This window comes from Canis aureus, chromosome 12 (assembly GCF_053574225.1).
Source record: "Canis aureus isolate CA01 chromosome 12, VMU_Caureus_v.1.0, whole genome shotgun sequence".
In the NCBI taxonomy this organism is placed as follows: domain Eukaryota; kingdom Metazoa; phylum Chordata; class Mammalia; order Carnivora; family Canidae; genus Canis; species Canis aureus.
The window spans coordinates 15,091,564-15,111,486 of NC_135622.1; the positions used below are offsets into that span (position 1 = coordinate 15,091,564).

Here is a 19,923-nt window from a genome sequence, read left to right on the forward strand (position 1 = left end):
TAGCAGGACGACGATTTGCTTCTCCCAAGTGTGCTTTCCTCCTGCTCACCCCTTCCGAGGGAAGGCGTTCGTCTGGCGTCCAGGTGGTCTCCCGCGACCGCCTCTCCGCTCGTCCTCGGCCGGGTTCCACCGGTGCCTGCTCTCTGTCGGTGGGCGTGGGGACGCGGCTTGGTGATCCCCTCCCCTGGGGAGGCTGTGGCCCGCGCAGAGCCAGAAAACGGGCAGTGGGGCCGGCTGCCGGGTGCCCACGCTCGCTTGTCTGCCAGTGTACGACTGTGACCTTGGACACCTTTCATAACCTTTCAGCCTCAGTCCCTTCATCTGTAAAATGGGCATAGCAAAACCAGTGCGATAGGATTGGAAGGGCTGCGAGATCTCTTACCAGGTTCTTCTTTAATAAACCTGCCCTACAGTCAGCATCCAATAAATGTTTGTGCTTATTGTATTCCTTGGTCTGAATGAGGGTTAGTGGGTAACTCGGGACGAGCGAGGATTCTACTTGCTCGAAGAGAAAAGCATGAGCAAAATCGGGCGACCCCTAGGGAACCAACACTTCTCGCAAGGGCGCCCTCGGACCTCCAGCTTTGGCCCTTCTAGCCGTACCGACTCTGTGGTAGCAAACCATAGAGTGGCGGAAGTGGCCCGGCCCCTTCCTCTCCCGAGCCAACGGCCGGGCGAAGCTTCTGGGGACTTCTCTGTCGCGGGGGATTGTGGGGTTGCCAGGCCGCCCGGACGCGGAGACTGGAGGAGTAGCGGGCCACCGAATAAGCCTCCAAAATGATGGTGAGTGGCGTTTCGCACATCGGCCGCCATCCGCTGCCATCCGGTCCGTGGGTGACGCCGCCCGGCCCGAGTCGGTCCGGTAGGGCCCTCCGCTCCCTGCTTATTGTGTCTTTACTCGGATCCCGTGTCTACCGGTGACCCCGGCCCGCCGCGGCCCGGCTCGGCCCCAGCACGGAACAGGGGCCCTGGGCGAGGGCTTTGTGGGGCTGGAGGGAAGGCTGTGGTCTGGCCGGCTGGGGACTACAAGTCCCAGGCTGCTTCGGGGCCGCGAGCCCGCCTAGGGGACCCGGTTTGGGGAGCCCCCCCACAATCGTAACCTATGTTAAACGAGTGCAACTTGAGTGTGCATGCATATGCGGTCGGCGGGCCGACTTGGAAGCCCTGGTGCCTTGAGAAATGTGGGGTGTAAAAACATGTGCTTCTAGAACGGGCGGAGGCAGCATGGGGACCTTAAATTGAGCTGAGCCTAAGGGTTCAACTAGGGTTGCTCGCCGGTTCCCCGGCCCGCCTGCTGCTGAATCAGTGGAAACAGACTTGGCTTGTACTTGAGCACTCACTCGTTCATTCCTAAACACGTCTTTAGTGCCTGCCGAATGTAGCGTAACGCTAGCTGATTGTTGGGGGGTGCAGCTCCTCCGCCGGGAGAACGGACAGGGCACAAGGTGGACACTACATCATAGGTGGGAGGACCCGGGCTCTGACTCCGACTCTGTCTGCCCCTCCGGTTTGGCATCAGACCAGGCTTTCCGAGTTGGCCATTAACTCGGTGTCGTTTTCTTGAATGACGGGTGTTGATGAATCCCAGAGGCCCCCTGTAGCCGTACCCGCTTCCACATCTTCCCTTTCTGCCATCTCAGCTGTAGATACCTTCCTTGGATCCCAAGCCTCCTGCTGTCTCTCGTGTTACTGTTGAGCGAGGCCAGCTTTTAGGGAGGTGTTTGAGGCAAGACCCTAAGATACTGCTCCCTGTGGTACACTTGGCCTTTCGTTCATTCATTTTGGTCTGCCCATCAGAGGAAGTCCTCTGTCCTCTTCTGGCCTGCTGCCGCTGCTTCCTGTCCTGGTAGATGTCACACTGATGCCTGTGAGATGTTGATTCTGTTACCAAATGCCGCGTGAATCCAATTGTACCCATGATGGAAGGAACCTAGGATTTATCTGTACTCTTTCTCTCTCCGTAGCTCTTAGTACTGTCTTTTTTCAGTTCCTCTTCCAGCATTACCTATTCTCGAGGTCGCCCTCATCTTCCATGTAGAGGCAGCAGAGCCCTCGAGAATAAGAGCTATGGAGCCACACTGAATGCCTAGGTTTGTAACTAAGCAGGGTCACCTACTAGGTGTGTGACTTTGAGCATGTTACTAAATTTCTGGCCCTCCGTGTATTCAGGAGATTCATTGAGCTGATACATAGAAAGTGTCCAGCATGTAGTAAGCACTCAGCAAATGTTAGCTATTCTACTAGGTGGTGATTTGCTTCCCTTCCTCTCTGTAATCTGTCCTGCTGACAAGGCCGCCGTAAGAGTTTTGGTAGAACTGAGTATCACAACCGAGGCTCTTCTGTCTAGTGATGAAACTCTTCCCTGAGGGGCTCCACCACAGTTGGGTTTTTCTTTAACTGACCCCTGCTCAGTTTCCTTGCTATATTGGTTATTTATATTTCTCCTTTTGGAATGTGAAACTTCTATCAAGAATCCTCCTTGCTGTCATGCCCCTAGTATTCTAGAAGGCTTCTGTGATTGGAAGAGAGGTAGAAGGCACCTGTGGCTCAGTCAGAAGAGCATGCCACACTTAATCTTGGGTTGGGGGTTTAAGCCCCACGTTGAGGATAGAGAATACTTAAATAAAACCTAAAAAAGAAAAAAAGGAAGAGAGGTAAAAGGGTTCCTTGAGGAACCTCAATCTTGTGACTTTTGGTACACTTGTATAGAACGTATATGGCCTTGCCTTTGTGGTATTGTGCTGCACTATACGCCTTGGCATATGAACACCTGTTGTTTTACAGAACATCAAGCTTAATAATACTTAAATATTTTGAGGATGAAGGTTAAGATCATTAAGCTGAAATTCCAGAGCCTACCATGATATCCTTGGCAGATGACTGGTTCCACTATTGTTTCTTTACTTGAATAAGAATGAATGAGGTTGAAAAGTAACAGAAAAGAAGCTGGACTTTCCATAGCAGTGCATTATTAGCTCCCCAAGGGCATGCCCGACACGGGGCTCAATTCCAGGACCCTGAGATCATGACCTGAGCTGAAGGTAGATGCTCAACCAGGTCAACCACTCAGGTGCCCCTTGTGTACAACTGTTAGAACACCTGCCATCTAGATTTGGCCTCATATGAAGCAATATACATCAGCTTTTGGTGCTGAAAATTCAACTTTATATATACTTGTGTTTGATGCAAGCCATGAATTAAGATAGCACTAGCTTCTAATTTTTGGAAAAGCAGTGGCAGTATGCTGACACTAAATCAATGGAGAAATCTTAAGTACAAAGCAAGTATGGCTCAGAAGCAGCTAACCACATAGTCCCCACATTCCCTATGCTTTGTAGGCCTTATATAAATGGCAGGCTGGGTAGAGGAGAGATCTAAGGGAAGGGAAAGGATTGAGCTGAGCTGGATTGAGCCAAGCCAGGTCAAACAGGATGAATCCCATGTCGGGCTCTCTGCTCATGGGGAGCCTGCTTCTATTTCTTACTCTCCCTCTGTTCTCTCTCTCTCTCTCTCTCTCTCTCTCTCTCTCTCTCATATATCTTAAAAAAAAAAAGTTGTACACAAAAGGAAGCAGAGGACATTATGGGATCCTTTGTTCAGGGTGCTCCTAATAGCTTCTTTGAAAAAACATCTTGGAAGAATCGGGGCTTTGATGAGTTGTTGGCCTAGTGGTAAGAAAGTGCATTTAAAAAAAAATTTTAATATCTTTATATATATAATCATTATAATTAAGTAAACTTTGCAGCCAACATAGGGCTCAAACTTATGACCTGGAGATCTAGAGACATCTGCTCTACTGACTAAGCCAGTGAGGTGCCCCAGGAAAGTGGTTTTGGTAGGAAGTGCCAGAATAAGGGTGCCTGGGAGGCTCAGCTGGGCATCTGACTCTTGGTTTCAGCTCAGGTCATGATCTCAGGGTCTTGAGATCTAGCCCCACTCAGTACTGAGTCTCTTGTCCCTCCTCTGCGCCCTGCCCCCATGTGTGTATGTACACACACATACTCACAAACAAGTAAGAAATATTTTAAAAAGTGCAAGGGTAGCTCTTGTAAATAGAGGTACGATTTGGAGGTGGAGGTAAGAAAAAGTCTTCACAAGCATTATTATTATTTTTAAAGATTTTATTTATTCATGAGAGACGCAGGGAGAGGGGAGGGCAGAGACACAGGCAGAGGGAGAAGCAGGCTCCACGCAGGGAGCCTGACGCGGGACTCAATCCCGGGTCCCCAAGATCACACCCTGCGCTGCAGGCGGCGCTAAACCGCTGTGCCACAGGGGCTGCCCCTTCACAAGCATTAAGTTATCCTGTTGGAGAAGTGAAAATTTGTGGAAGACAATCAGAAGAGTTTGAGATCCAAGTCAGTTTTTGATTTGAAGTGTAAGACTATCCAGGATGAGGATGAACTGAAGAAGCTTGGAGGCTGCCGTTATTTAGTAGGACAGGGTGAGGGTGGAGCCTTTGGAAGGGACACCTTTTTCCTTAGAGGAAATTTAAGAGGCCTGAGAGAATGCTGGGAGTATAAAGAAGCCATTTCTTGTTGCCAGACCTGGGACACTTCTGTGAAAGGGAAGGAATTTTCCCTTCACCTTGTGCTTGGCCCCAGATTTAGGGGTTTATCTGACAGCTATTCTTTAAAAAAAAAAAAAAAAAAAAAAAGGGTAATGATATATATTCATTGGGAAAAAATTGAAACAAAAAAGAAAATATACAATACAAAGAACCCTCTTTACTCCCACCCTCATACTCATTAGAGTGTGTTGTGCATCTTTCCAGCCCCCTTCTATGTATTTACATATATTATCTTGCCTCCTACTTTTTCTCTTTTTGTGTTTTATGTAGATAAAATGTAAATCAAAACATGCCATTCCTCTGCTAAAAGTTTTTCCAGAGCTTCTTTTTGTAGGAATAAAATCTAAATTCCTTAGCATGGTCTGCAGTTGAGTATGTGATCTGGTTCTGGCATGCCTCTTCAGCCCTATCCCAGTCTTCCTCCTGCCTACTACCCTCCAGCTGGACTGGCCAAAGGAGTTGGACTTTTTCAGGAATTGCCCAGTGAATATGGAGTCAACCTCATGGGTCACTTGACTTTCTTGTGTGTTAATCCCTGACTCCTTATTGTTGAGTTGAGATATTCCTTGTGCTTTCCCATGGCTTTTCTGCTCAGACACCTGAAGTACCTATAGAGGTGGACATGGGCAGTGGCTTTCAAACTTCATATTGCAATCCATGGTAAAAAAATAAATTTAAGTCATTGCCTAACATACAGAATTCAGTCACAAGCACAGGAAGACTGAGTCTGGTTTATGAGCTCATCCGTGAAGACACAGGTTTTGATACAAACTCGGTTTGCTAGGATGAGGAATTACTGTCTGTGCTGATGGTCACTGAAGTAAAGGTCTATTAAGCAAGCCTTTAAACTGTCTTCCCAGAGTTTCTAAGGCAGGTCTGCAAATAAAACTCTATAGGAATAGTGGCTGTTCTCAAGGCTAGCATGCAAAATAGAGAAAAATTTCTGTTGGGACATTTGATTGGAGATTGGTCACTGGGAATCTGTAGAACCTGCATGAGAGATGGACACACTAGTAGTTTCACTGAGTTAGATTTGTTGTCATTTTGTGAAACAGACAGACATGCTATTTGTTTCTCTGCCTGGTTCCTTCCCTATACTTCAGCTAAGCATGTTTTGGTAAAACTGCTTGCCTGGGCATCTCCAGGACACCACCTGAAGATGCAGGCACCTCATGTTTTGCATCAGTGCCCCATCAACTTCTCTAGGATTAAGCTGTAATGCAGATAAATGGTTGTTTTGCTGGAGGGTGAACACTGAGCTGCTTCCTCTTGTGCTGTGACCTAATTCTTCAAGACAGGGAATGGTGTCAGAAGTTGAAAAGGCAAAAAAAAAAAAAAAAAGAGAAGTTGAAAAGGCTGTGCTTATTCCACTGAGCACTGGAGAACATAGTATTTGATCTGGTTTTTTTTTTTTTAAGACTAAATTATGCTTCTCATACCATTTTCTAGCACACCTGTAGGATATGCTATAGTCTTAGCAGTATCCCTGGATGTAGGAGCTAGTTAAGGAGTCAGTGTGGTGGATAGTGGGAATAATGGTTTTAAAAAGCCTCCAGAGAGCAGCCCTGGTGGCACAGCGTTTTAGCGCCACCTGCAGCCCAGGGCATGATCCTGGATACCCTGGATTGAGTCCCACGTCAGGCTCCCTGCATGGAGCCTGCTTCTCCCTCTGCCTGTGTCTCTGCCCCCCTCTCTCTCTCTCTCTCCCCCTGAATAAATAAATAAAATCTTAAAAAAAAAAAAAAAAAAAAAAGCCTCCAGAGGGGCACCTGGGTGACTCAGTCCATTAAGTACTTGACTCTTGATTTCAGGTCATGATCTCAGGGTCATGAGATCAAGCCTGGTATCAGGCTCTGAGTTCAGCAGGGAGTCTCCTTCTCTCCCTCTGCTCCCCTTCCTTTGCATGTGTGTGTGTGCAAGTGTGCTCTCAATTCTTTAAAAGTCCTCCATATATTTGTTATGGGAGAGATGGAAACATTTATCCTTTATGCTCACTCCTTGTATTTCATTGTAATAGATGATTATTAAAACCAGTCCATTGTTCTTTCTTCTCTAGCCCACACCAGTTATCCTGTTAAAAGAGGGGACCGATAGCTCCCAGGGCATCCCCCAGCTTGTAAGTAACATCAGTGCCTGCCAAGTGATTGCGGAGGCTGTAAGAACCACCCTAGGCCCTCGTGGCATGGACAAGCTGATTGTAGATGGCCGAGGTAAGTGTGCAGGGTTCCTCAGGCTGGGGTGCAGGAGAGGAGACTCCTGGAGAATGTTTTGGGTTAGCAGAGGTTGGCATCAGAAATGCTGCTACTTTTAACATCTCAGAGGGATTGGTCTCTATGAAATGATTCCATTTCAATAAATTGTCCTGAATGCTGACCCTATGGGAATGTATGGGAGACATTGGGCTCAGGAGCCTGTTTCCTTGTAGAGAGAGACAGACTGGAAACATGAAAGGGGACTATCTGAGTTGTTTGTGATTGTTCCTATTGTATCATGTTACCAAGACAGAATTCTCCCTCCTGTTTTAGTGTATTAGCTGACGTGTGAGATCGGGTATCAACTATGTCAAGAATATCTAAACAGTTTCTCATTTTCATTTAAAGTAATATTTTCTACATCCAGTTTGAAGTGTGCTAAATGCTGTTAAGAGAAAATCAGGTGCTCATGGTCTTCAGAAGCTTGTGATTTTAAGTGGCCCTTTGTGCACAGAGCTAAGTCTATAAAAAATCAGTTCATTTATGCCATGATCTCTTCTGCCCCATACCAGTAAAGAGTACGCGGGCTCCGAGTCCAACTGGGAAAAGGGTCTTTAAATTTTTACTTTGTGTTTGTTCCTTTTAAGGCAAAGCAACAATTTCTAATGATGGGGCCACAATTCTGAAACTCCTTGATGTTGTCCATCCAGCAGCAAAGACTCTAGTGGACATTGCTAAATCCCAAGACGCTGAGGTGGGAAAATCAAGCATGTGTTTAAATAAACTTTGAAATACATGTCTGCTTGCTCCTTTGCTTTTCTTTTAAAATTTTTTTGACTTTATATCTGAAATTATGATTTCACAAGTAATACATGCTTGTAAAATATTTAGATGGAATTAAGAATCTTTTAAAATTCATACTGTTTCATTGCATGTAGCTGAAATCTTAGGACTACGCTCATGTGCTGGCATTCATATCAGTGACCTGGTACATAATTTAATCTCTAATGTGTCACCTTATAAGATGGAGCTGGAAACTGTTTCCAGTTTACCTGTTTTTTATTGTGGGTTTATTTTTTAATTTAAATTCAATTTGCCGATATACAGTATAACACCCAGTGCTCATCTCATCATGGGTTTTTTTTTAATGATAAAATATAGATAATATGAAATGTACCACTTTAGCCATTTTTTTTTTCACTTTAGCCATTTTTAAGTGTATAATATGATGGCATTAATTAGTCTGTCTTAAAACATTTCTAACACTGAAATCTTGATAATAAATATTGAGAGAAAAGGTTTACATTATAGAGTATTACAGGTATATTTTGAAGTTTTATAAAAGGTTTATTGGGACCCAGTAGCCTATAAAAACAGTATGGCTTATATAAAATTAAAGTGAAAATAGTCTGGATTTGGCCTGTTACTATCTTTATTAAGGGACTAATTAATACCTTTCTGGCCAGGAATTTGGCAGCTTAAACCCTTTACCACAGCAACACTTTTTCCCCCTTGAAAATCCCTCACATTTAACAATGGACATAATTGAATTGAAGGTAAATTTCTGCGAAATCAGAGGTGAGCTGGTTTTAGCTCTTTCTCTCTCATTAAAAATAGGCTTTAGATCCTATTGTAGAAAATGACTATGTTAGACATTTAGCAGACTAGCGATCTGCCTGTTCCAACCAGTGTTCAAAGTGTAAAGGACTTTGGCTGGTCCTAGAGGGTTGTTTTATTTATTTTTAAAATTCTACTTCTGTTTTGTTTTTTGTTTTTTTTTTAAGATTTTATTTATTTATTCATGAGAGACACAGGGAGAGAGAGGCAGAGACATAGGCAGAAGGAGAAGCAGGTTCCATGCAGGGAGCCCAATGTGGGACTCAATCCTGGGTCTCTAGGATCACACCCTGGGCCAAAGGCAGGCGCTAAACCGCTGAGCCACCCAGGGATCCCCTAGAGGATTGTTTTAATGGGATTTGGCTGGAAATTATCTTTTTGTAAACTCCTATAGTACTTTGTGCTTCTTTTAAAGAATATTTTCTGATGTTTCCTACTACTGTGGTTACTTATGACACATAAGTATTATAAGTATGAGTGGGAGTGTCTTGTTGTTCATCAAGCCCATATATGTAATAAGTTCTTGGTTAATCTGCTTGTGTAATTTCATATCCTGAGGAACTGGTTGTCCAAATCAGCCCTCTTTGGAGAATGGGCATGGCTGGTGAATTAATTTTGTAGCCCAGAGCCATTTGATGGAATGGATACCTAACTACTGTTATCACCTTCCTTGTACTTGTTGCCATCACCTGTGCTTCCAGAAAAAACATTTCACACCCATTTAAACAGTCCCCACTTTAAATGGGTAGGTTGCCTAAAAATGGAGTTTCAGGCTTTATCTCTAACCGTGAGAGAATATGGGGGCACCTGGGTGGCTCAGTTAAGTGTCTGCCATTAGCTCAGGTCATGATCCCAGGGTCCTAAGATTGAGCCCCATGTCCAGCTCCCTGCTCAGTGAAGAGCCTGCTTCTCCCTCTCCCTGTCGCTCTCCCTGCTTGTGCATGTGTGCTCCTCTCTCTGTCACATAAATAAAATCTTTAAAAGAAAAAGAATAATAAACATGAGAAAATGTGAATTTCTTACTATCTTCTTCCAGGTCGGTGATGGTACCACCTCAGTGACCCTGCTGGCTGCAGAGTTTCTGAAACAGGTGAAACCCTATGTGGAAGAAGGTTTGCACCCACAGATCATCATCCGAGCTTTCCGCACTGCCACCCAGTTGGTATGGGAATAACTGGCTGCCCTGGCCTTTGCCTGGGTACCTTCATGTTTTCCTTAGAATAATACCTTTAGTGGGGTGTAAAGAGACTGGTAACTGGGTTCCTTGGACATTTTCTGAATTTTCCCTACTAATCTCAGTTCTAACATTCAGTAGTTATTTGACTAGCTAATCTCTTTAAGCCTCAGGTTTCCTGGTGGACTCAGTAAGTGAGAGTGGGGTTTTTTAGTTTGTTTTTTATCAAGTTCCTCATGACACACGTCTTGGGACCTTGTTCTTATTAACCTTTGACCTTCATTCTGTGATCTTCGGCCAATCACTCCAGGCTTTACTTTCTTCCTTTACTCTCTGTTTCAGGGGTGCTTGGTGTCTCAGTCAAGTTATTTCAACTCAGGTCATGATCTCAGGATCATGGGATCAAGCACTAGATCAGGTTCTGCTCTTTGTGGGGAGTTGGCTTGAGATTCTCTGCTCTCCCTCCACCCCCCAAAAAAATTATTTACTATCTGTGTTTCAGGGTGGTCACATTAAAACAAGATCATATATGAGAAGTACTTTTGAAAAGATACTAAGTTTAAAATACAGATATATTGCATAACACATCTAATTAACCTATAAGGTACTAGAAATCGTCACGGATATCTTTCATAAGCCAGAAGGTTTGACACAATCTAGCATCCTAGCTTGTTTCTACTTATTTGTTTTAGTGTGTTCCTTGCATATTCAGAGTTAAATCCTGGAAATACCCTGATGATTCTTCAGAACTATATCTATACTGGACCTATACCTGTTTGTCATGGGGAGTTTTCTAAACTGTAGAGATTTGTGTTTCCAGGCAGCTACAAGACTTGGAAATATTGTTTGAGCTACAAAGTGGGACTGTTTAAGATTTGGGAGTAAACAGATTGGAGAGTGGCAAGAGAGACTGGGACCACCTCTCCATTTTGCCCTTGGCACCAGAGACTCATTCGGCTTCTGTTGTTGGCAGGCAGTTAACAAGATCAAAGAGATCGCTGTGACCGTGAAGAAGGAAGATAAAGTGTAAGTTTCTGGTGGGCTTTGTCAGAACCTTGACTTTCCGTGGCCAAATTGGATGTAGAAGTGTATTGCCACCCGGTATGGGCCTGGGGCTATTTGGCTTTTGATAGACCCTTGGCTGTGCCCCAGCTCACACAGCACAAAAGAGGCTATCCACTGTAGTTTTAAAGCTGTCACACATGAGGTCTCTGATTGCAATCACCATCTGCCAGTAATAATCTGTCCTAAAGATATAGCAGATGAAGTTGGTGTGGTCTGAGTTTAGGGACTAGAACAGAAACCCACTCCACATTGTAGTAGACTCAACACGAGGGGGTTTCCAGGCCTGACACAGCTCCCACCATCGTTGTGTCCCAGGGAACAGAGGAAGCTGCTGGAGAAGTGTGCCATGACCGCCCTGAGCTCTAAGCTGATTTCCCAGCAGAAAGCCTTCTTTGCTAAGATGGTGGTGGATGCAGTGATAATGCTCGATGAGTTGTTGCAGCTTAAAATGATTGGAATCAAGAAGGTGCAAGGTGGTGCTCTAGAGGTAAGCCTGTTACAGCCTCCCTAGGAGGCTCTTACTCTCACATGGACTCTTCAGACAAGTTGGTACATGAGGTGAACACATATTACAGGTGTTGTGAGAATGCATCTTGGGCTAGAAGTCGACTTGAGTTGTATTCCCCCACTCTGTCCCTATAGCCTGTGACTGTAGATATATTTTGTAATATCTTTGGACCTGTATTTACTTTTCAGCAGAAATCATAAACTCAGTGATTTTTAGAATCTCAGTGTGATGTGGGAGGGGATAGCACCAGATCCATCTCATAATTACCTGTGACCCTCTCAGTTAATAAATCTGAGAACTTCTTAGTCCATTCTTTTCCAAGTGACACGCCCAAGCTCTCCCTTTTGCATCTGTAAGCACATATGTAAATAGTGCTCTTCTAAACACAAGTATTCATTTATAATACATAATGTTGTAACTTGCTTTTGTCCATTTAACCACGTATTTTAGAATTTGATCTATATCAGTACATGGGGCTTTTAATCCAGTTCTGCACGATAGAGCTTTCTGTGATGGTAGGACTGTTACATGTCTGTGTTGTCCATTTTATGGTAGCTGTTAGCCATGTGTAGCTACCACAGCACATTAAATGTAGTTAGTACAACTAAGGAACCAAGTTTTTAATTTAATTTTTATTTATTTAAATTAAAGTAGCAACATGCGGTTCATGGCTACTGCATTGCCTAGCATAACTAACTTGTTCTTTTTTTAACACAGTGGTATCTAGAAGCATCTTTTGATGTTGGCATCTCCATGCCACTTTGGTCCTTCTCCCCTCTGACCTGCCCTACTTCTTTACTCAATCGTGGTGACCCAACCTGAGGTGATTTGGATAGGACAAGACCTGCTTGAAATATTAAAGCCTGGCCCAGCCCTTCACTTTTTGTTCTTTGACTTTTATCTTTCCAGATTATATTCCCACTCTGTGCTCCTTCCTCCCCTTCCTCCTGTCATGGCACCTGTCAGTAAACCGAGGTTCTCTTTTCTCTAATAAAGCTGTGAGGAATCTGTAGGGCATCTGAGCAACCCCCCTATCTTTGGTCCCCGTACCCCTCCTTTCTCAGCCCATCCATCATGGCTTACTAACTTTGTTTTTACCACTGCTTTGGTAGCAGTAGTCATCTCCTGGGCCTTCCTGTTTCCCCAGACTCTTGAGATTAGATTGGCATTCACTCAACTAGGGAGCAAAAGTGATCGTTTTGTGTGGTCAGAAAGCCAGGGGCTCCGACCCAGTTCTTAGGCTGTCCAACATTCCTTAAGCTCATATAAAACCTTTAACACAAAACCTGACTCACAGAATTCAGTAAATGGTGGTAGTGGTTATTGACTTATTCTCAGGATTAATGGAGAACTTCCTGATCTGTATCTTTAGTCCTTACCTCCCCCTTGAACCTCAGGCTCCTGTATCTGCTACTGAATTCATCATCCAGTCCTCCAAACCTGTAGCACTTTCTGTGTTCTTTGATATGGTTGGTATCATCACCATTGACTTAGTCCCTCACGCCAGAAATGCAGGGTCATCTTTAAAAATCTTTACAACTTCTCACAACCCATCAATTACCATTCTCTCATTTTGCCCACCAATTTACTATTTACTTCTTTTTTTTTTTTTTTTTTTAATTTATGATAGTCACAGAGAGAGAGAGGCAGAGACATAGGCAGAGGGAGAAGCAGGCTCCATGCACCGGAAGCCCAACGTGGGATTTGATCCCGGGTCTCCAGGATCGCGCCCTGGGCCAAAAGCAGGTGCTAAACCGCTGCGCCACCCAGGGATCCCTACTATTTACTTCTTAAAGCTATCTCTTTTACTTATTCTCAAGACCACTGTCCTGGCCGTGGTCACCCTTCCTCCAGTCTTGCATCCCCTTAATCAGCTCTATTTTCTGTTGTAAGGTGAGCTTCCACAGTTTACTACCCCGTGTATAAAGCCTTTGGGGGTTCCACATTGCATACAGGATAAGAGGCAGGCCTTAGCAGAGCCTATAATATCCTCCTAAACTGGCCCCTGCCCTCTGCTTATATTCCTGCAACTATAAATGGCTTTGCATTCTCTGATACCAACACACTGCTTCTTCAGAACATCTTTTCCTTTTTCTCTTTGATAATTCTGCCTATCCATGTCGATGTAGCTCAGGCATTGCCCCCTTTAGGATGCTGTGGATTTGAGTAATGCACGAATGTGTTCACTGATAAAACTACCATATTCTAGATTAGGACTATAGATTAGCACTGGCAGAAAACATAGAGGTCACTGAGCTCAATATACACTTTTTTTTTCAAGTGGAAATGACTTGATCATTTGCTAAGAAAGAGATCTGAGATTTGAAATGCTGAAGTCAGTCCCAGGTACAATGTGCTTACTACTCCCTGGTATTAAATCCAACCCATGGGGAGCTCATGTTCTGAGGGACTGACATGGAGGAAGCCACAATTGTATCTAGAGAACTGTACAAGGAATTTCTGACACTTAGGACCTCTGGCCTCATCTGGGAGGAAGAAGCACCTAGGCTACTGCACACAGGTAGAGTATGTGTGTGCATAGGGCAGGTACAGGGGGGTATGTGGAGGTGTGTCCAATAGCTGCAGACTGGGGTTTGAGTTGGGATTGAAGGGGTGAGGCATCGGGACTATACCTTACTCACAAATGCCCGGCCCCTTGTCTAGTACCATAGGATATGTTCAGCATTATCCCTTGGCACCTGCTTTGGATGTCAGTCTTAGAGGATAGTGCAAACAGACCTTTACTGTGCTGAGTCTCTGCAAGCTGAATGATTGGTTTTCTTCATACTGAAGGGACACCCAAAATCTGTTTTGTATTTTCCCCAGATTTTATGAAAATGAAAAGCTTTGTTTTAACAGTGAAATAAAGACATGGTTAATTCCATCAGGTTCAGGGGAATGGACACACATTAGTGTAGCATACCTGATTTCATTTCAAGCCAATACTGAACTGTTTACTGTTTTTTTGTTTTTTTATGTTGTGTTTTTTTTTTTTTTTTTTTTTTTTTTTTTGACAGGAGTCCCAGCTGGTAGCTGGCGTTGCATTCAAGAAGACTTTCTCTTATGCTGGGTTTGAAATGCAACCCAAAAAGTACAACAATCCAATGATTGCCCTTTTAAATGTTGAGCTTGAGCTGAAAGCTGAGAAAGATAATGCTGAAATCAGAGTCCACACGGTGGAGGTAGGCCCCACCAGCTGGCAGTTGCATGGAAACCGCTTTCTGGGCCAATGTCTTGGGTCTTTGTGGCCATCTTGGGACCAGCTCTGTTTCTCAGTCTCCTTAAGAACCCACTTCTGGCCCCTGAATATATTGCTGTCCAAATACCAGGCCCCACTTCTTTTCTCAGTGAAAAGTTGGTGACCTAGACCTGAGGAGGTTTGAATAAAGAAGACCTGCTGAAGTATTATCCTCTCGCCCCAGGAAGGGCTGGCAGGGGCCCTCCTCCTTTACATCGAGCCCAGTATTTTGAGTCTTCTCACTTGAGCAGATGAAAGGTCTCCTCCTGTACCTGGTTCTACACTGTAGGGACAGGTGTACTCCCATCACTGATTATACCAAGGCTGTATCTGGAAGTAGCAGTGCCACCCAACCATAAGCAGGTGATATTGGGTAATGTGTCCCCAACACAGAATGGCCTCTGGGGGAAGAGGTCTTGTCATTGGGAACTCCATGGGTCTAGCTTCTCAGAGGAATCTAGAACACTCAGGCTAAACTATTTCTCACACCTTGCATGTCAGCTCTGGAGTAACTCCTAGTCCTGGGGTTACTTTCTGCTTTTGTGTTTGAAAGCTTTAAGTGGTTGCTAAGTTACTGTATAGGGTCCTTGTTTAGTTGGACTGAGGAGAGGCTATTCTGTTGACACTTGTTAATTCCCAGATAAATCAGCATATTTTATTTTAAGGGGTATATCTTAGCCTACCATGTTTCCTAATCTTCCCCCAAAAGCATCCTCTTCTTTTTCTGGGTCTTTTCAGGATTATCAGGCAATTGTTGATGCTGAGTGGAACATTCTCTATGACAAGTTAGAGAGGATCCATCATTCTGGAGCCAAAGTCGTCTTATCCAAACTCCCCATTGGGGATGTGGCCACCCAGTACTTTGCCGACAGGGACATGTTCTGTGCTGGCCGGGTGCCGGAGGAGGATCTGAAGAGGACAATGATGGTAACCAAATATTCCCATGCTGCTCCTTAGTGTTTGTGGCCTTGAGGGGTTTTCATTTACTCCTGGTGTACTAGAGTGCAGTAAGGTGGACGTGTGACCCTAGGCTTGTCTTCAGTTTTTTTTGTTTGTTTGTTTGTTTGTTTGTTTTTTCTTTGAAGTATTCCAGTCACCATGTTCATGTGCTCTGCACAGGCAATACTCAAGTCAGGAAATCTGATTTGTGAGAGCACCTAGTAGTAATGCTATGATAAACTCAAGTTTTGGTGTTTTCAGCCAAGTTTACTCCTTTTCTTTTTGAGCATCTCACCAAAGACATGTTGGGTCTAAAGCACCTATCTTAACTAGTTGTTGGGCTCAGGACAAACTAGGTGGGGGAGTGGGTACTGGTGAAGTAAAGTGTCCCCATCTTCTTTGAACTAGGCCTGCTTGCCTGTCACATGTTTTTGTTCTGTTTTATTTTCTCCTCTTCCAGGAGGGTAAGGGTGAGAGTGGGTTATCCAGTGGGACTCTCCTGGGGCACTGTAGCAGAGTTTAGCATGGGAATTAGCTTTTGAGACTGGGTGGCGGGAAATTGTCTTTGGGCTTCATGTGAGCCTTTACTGCCAGGTGATCTTACCTTCTTGCACCTTTCAGGCCTGCGGAGGCTCCATCCAAACCAGTGTGAATGCTCTGTCAGCTGATGTGCTAGGCCGCTGCCAGGTCTTTGAAGAGACGCAGATTGGAGGCGAGAGGTGAGCCATGGCCCTGGGCTGCCTGTTGGCTGAGTTCATAGGATCTGCCTGGGTCTGGTCTTCTCCCATCTTTTGGGTGTAGTATGCAGCACGTGCTACTCTTTTGGAGGTCTCACCTTTCGGGGCTTCAAGGACTCCAATATAAACTGTTCTGAGGGGGAAGAAGATCAAGTTGAAGCTAAAGTCTGACTCTACAATATTTTATGCCTCAGGGATACAGCCCCAACCCTGCTTCCCCAAGCAGGTCTCCAAGAGTGAGATTGAAAAACCTAGTGAGGAACAAAAGAGCAGCTGCTGAGTGTTGGGAGGAGGTGGTGAGGTCGCATGCAGCAGCTGGGCAGCAGAAAGAAGTTCACATGTATGATTTGATCATGGGTGCAGGTACAATTTCTTCACTGGCTGCCCCAAGGCCAAGACCTGCACTATCATCCTTCGTGGTGGTGCTGAGCAGTTTATGGAGGAGACAGAGCGGTCTCTGCATGACGCCATCATGATCGTCAGGAGGGCCATCAAGGTACTAGGCTGGGGTTTCCTGCCCACATAGCCCACTCTGCCTCCCCAGCTGATAAGACCCTGGATTTGTGTGCTGATTTCTTCCTTGTATAAGCTGTCCTTCCCTAGATGGCCTATTGGCCCTGAGTTGCCTCACAAATCCTAGAGAAATAGCCTCAGTCTCTAAAAATAAGTCACATTGCCTTTAAGGCTATGATTTGTGAGCAACCAGTGAAGCTGCTATTGTCAGCCATTCCAGTGATTGTATCAATGCCCTCAAACTACCAAGTGACCTTAAAGATGGTCAGAAACCATACGTTCACCAGATCAAAGTTTGGATGGGCTAGATCTGGGCTTCCTGTGGTTTGGGATGGGAAGGAATGAGGCCCCCTTCTGTCCTAGAGGGCCTATTGACTGGCTGATCTAGCTCGGCTGTGGCTGGAGCTTGGATCAGGGGCCTGTTAGCATTGAAAGGTGGGTCTTGTCTCTGCAGAATGATTCAGTGGTAGCTGGTGGCGGGGCCATTGAGATGGAGCTTTCCAAGTATCTGCGGGATTACTCAAGGACCATTCCAGGAAAACAGCAGCTGTTGATCGGGGCATATGCCAAGGCCTTGGAAATTATCCCACGTCAGCTGTGTGACAATGCTGGCTTTGATGCCACAAACATCCTCAACAAGCTGCGGGCTCGGCATGCCCAGGTGGGTCCTTCTCCTTGGGGTCCAGGGACTGGGTGCATGGAGCTAAATTTTGAGTGTGTGATGGGCCCCAGTGACAGGGCTAGAACTAAACCCAGTACTAGCCAGCTGTGCCTCTGAGGGCAGAGAGAAAGCCGCAGTGCCAGGACTGGAGATTCCAGGGTTTATTTAGTGCTGGGAAGAATATGATGGCTCCTTGTGGTGCCATCAGAGGAATCAGGGGGACCATGCAGCCTCCTCCCTAGAGGCACACGCTGACCATGTGTAGTGGGCTTCCCAAGGTGGTGGTGAAGTGTGCCAGAGCCCTGCTGAAGAGTGGCCTGGCCACGGTCCTACCGCCTCTAAGTTGTGGTCTCTCTCAGAATCTAATTTGTTCATTTGCTGTTTAACAAATATTTGTTTAGAAATATTTGTTAAGTACTCAGCACTGTGACAGCAGCATTTGGTGAGTGGCCTTGCTTCTGACTTGTGTGAGGGCTTGAAGCAAATCATTCACTTCTCCATTTCCTCATCTGAAATGGAGACTAATGAAAGCAGTAAGCTAAGGGATTAGAAAGTGTTCCTCCCGAGAAATAGACAGTCCTCAGGTGACCTGAGGCCAGAGCCTCCCAAAACACAGCATGTTGACTGGAAGAGGGCCCAGAGCTCTTGAGTGAACAGCATATCTAGGGTTTGAAGAGAGTGATTGCTAGGGGCACAGGTGAGATGTGTACATCCAGGTTCCTGGTGTGAGGCAGGCAGACACCATCCTCCTTGGAGAAATGCAGGCAAGTTCAGAGAGCGTGAGGTTTCCTAAAACCCGGAGTCTTTGGAGGATAGGCAAGAAGCTATTTGAGAGCAATTCCCTCTCACATCCCCTTTTTCTGCTTTTTTTAGGGGGGCATGTGGTATGGAGTGGACGTCAACAATGAGGACATTGCTGACAACTTTGAGGCGTTTGTGTGGGAGCCAGCCATGGTGCGCATCAATGCCCTGACTGCAGCCTCTGAGGCCGCCTGCCTTATCGTGTCAGTGGATGAGACCATCAAAAACCCTCGCTCAACAGTAGACGCTCCCCCAGCTGCGGGCCGGGGACGGGGCCGGGGCCGCCCACACTGAGAGGCACCTTGTCCCTCACAAGAGTGGCTGGCAGGCTGGCTGCAGGGTATGCTTACTCTGTCTTGGTTAATGGGTATTATGAGGAAGGGGTAGTAATTGGCCTGCTCAGCTCTCATTGGAGGTTATTTAAATAAACTTAAAGACTTAAATAAACTTAATAGACTTAAAATTCACTTGGCAAATTATTTGGGCTGGGAGTTTTACTTAGAAATGTCTTGACTCCAGGTCAGGATTTTACTTTTGTATGTGCTCACCCACAGATAGAAAAATGTTCTTCTTTTCTGTTGGGCTGAGTCCTGAACAGCCTCTGGTTGTTACAGCAGAGTGTGGGTCCACTCTGCCGGTGGGGAGCTCCACTTGAGGGGCCTCTATCCAGAAGATTCACTTTAGTGGTTTTCTTAGTCCCAGAAGTGGCTGGGAGCTGTGGAGTCCCTTCCTTTTCTTCTCATGTCATCTTGTTTAGCCCTGGCCTTGCCAGGCACTGCTCTCAGGGTTTGTCTGGTTTTGAGTAAATGTGTTACATTACCTTATTCGCTCCTTCTACCTCCATACTCTTTTGGCTCAGTCTTTGGTCTCTCTTAAGCAAGATCTCCTGGTTGAGGACTCTTGGAGGAATGTTCTAGAGGCCACATTCTCTTTAAATTCTGTAGTGATTCCTTACAAGTCCATTGAGGTGGCTGAAGGAGCACCCACCTGGTCTTCTTAGTTCAACCACTGATGGTCTTGGGAGTTCCTTTTGCTTTTTCCTGACCAGTGGAGGTTTGGAATGGCCAAAATGAAATGGAAATCAGGAGGGTCTGGCCACCTTGTTTATACTAGTCCCGAGAGCTGCCCTGTAGTTAGCTATAGTTTGTAATAGTTGAAGCTACAGATGAATAACTGTCACCTTGAGCCACGGAAACTTTTGCTGCCTGACACTAGGAGGGGATTAAAAAGAAAATCTCTGGAGTCTGGGCCACTCTGGTTAGATGGACTCAAAAGCAAAATGGGGTGGTGGGCGGGTGCAGACTGTAGAGTCTAGCATCTCTCCTAACTTGATAATCTCTGGCTAAACTAATTTTTCTGAACCTCAGCTGCCCTCACCTGTGTAATGAACATAATAGCTCTCTCAAGAGTTGTAGGGATAAATGTTCATCTACTTGTTTGATGCTAGAGCCACACACAATTTACGCCTAGGCACCTGGTCTTTTTCTGATTTTATAGATTTTAAGACTTGAGTAATCAAATCTGTGAGGCAGCCTCATTCTGCAGAATGGGGGAGTTGAGGCCAGAAAGTGATGGGTAATTTGGTCTCTCCCCTGATTGGCTGGCTAGAGCTTCCTAACAGGTGGCTGAGCACCGAGGGCCTGGCTCGTGCCTGCTGCTCCTACTGTATTTGTGCTAGGGTTGTCTTTAAAGATGGCCTCCCCCCAGCTGAGGGGCAAAAATGACACCCCAAGGTTTTTGTCTGCGTGAAGACCTGGAAGAGTGAGCTGTGGCAGGGACAGTGAGCCTGCATGGCTTGGCTTTCAGCAATGTTTGCAGCCCTGACACAAATCTTCCCAATGTTTTATTCACTGTTGCTGCCATCAGGTCACCCACCCACTTCCTGCAGAAAAGCTTGGTGACAGACGG

The 19,923-nt window shown here is 45.5% G+C and overlaps 1 protein-coding gene across 1 annotated transcript; it reads left to right on the forward strand.

Annotated features, from left to right (window-relative positions):
* Positions 1 to 624: 624 nt before the first annotated feature.
* Positions 625 to 18,478, forward strand: CCT7 (chaperonin containing TCP1 subunit 7). The gene is made up of 12 exons (XM_077842906.1): positions 625 to 783; positions 6,627 to 6,780; positions 7,410 to 7,516; positions 9,416 to 9,541; positions 10,527 to 10,579; positions 10,934 to 11,105; positions 14,144 to 14,308; positions 15,103 to 15,291; positions 15,925 to 16,022; positions 16,404 to 16,536; positions 17,008 to 17,214; positions 18,088 to 18,478. Exons 1-12 carry the CDS (start codon positions 778 to 780, stop codon positions 18,307 to 18,309), a joined length of 1,632 nt encoding a protein of 543 aa, XP_077699032.1. The 5' UTR covers positions 625 to 777; the 3' UTR covers positions 18,310 to 18,478.
* Positions 18,479 to 19,923: the final 1,445 nt, after the last annotated feature.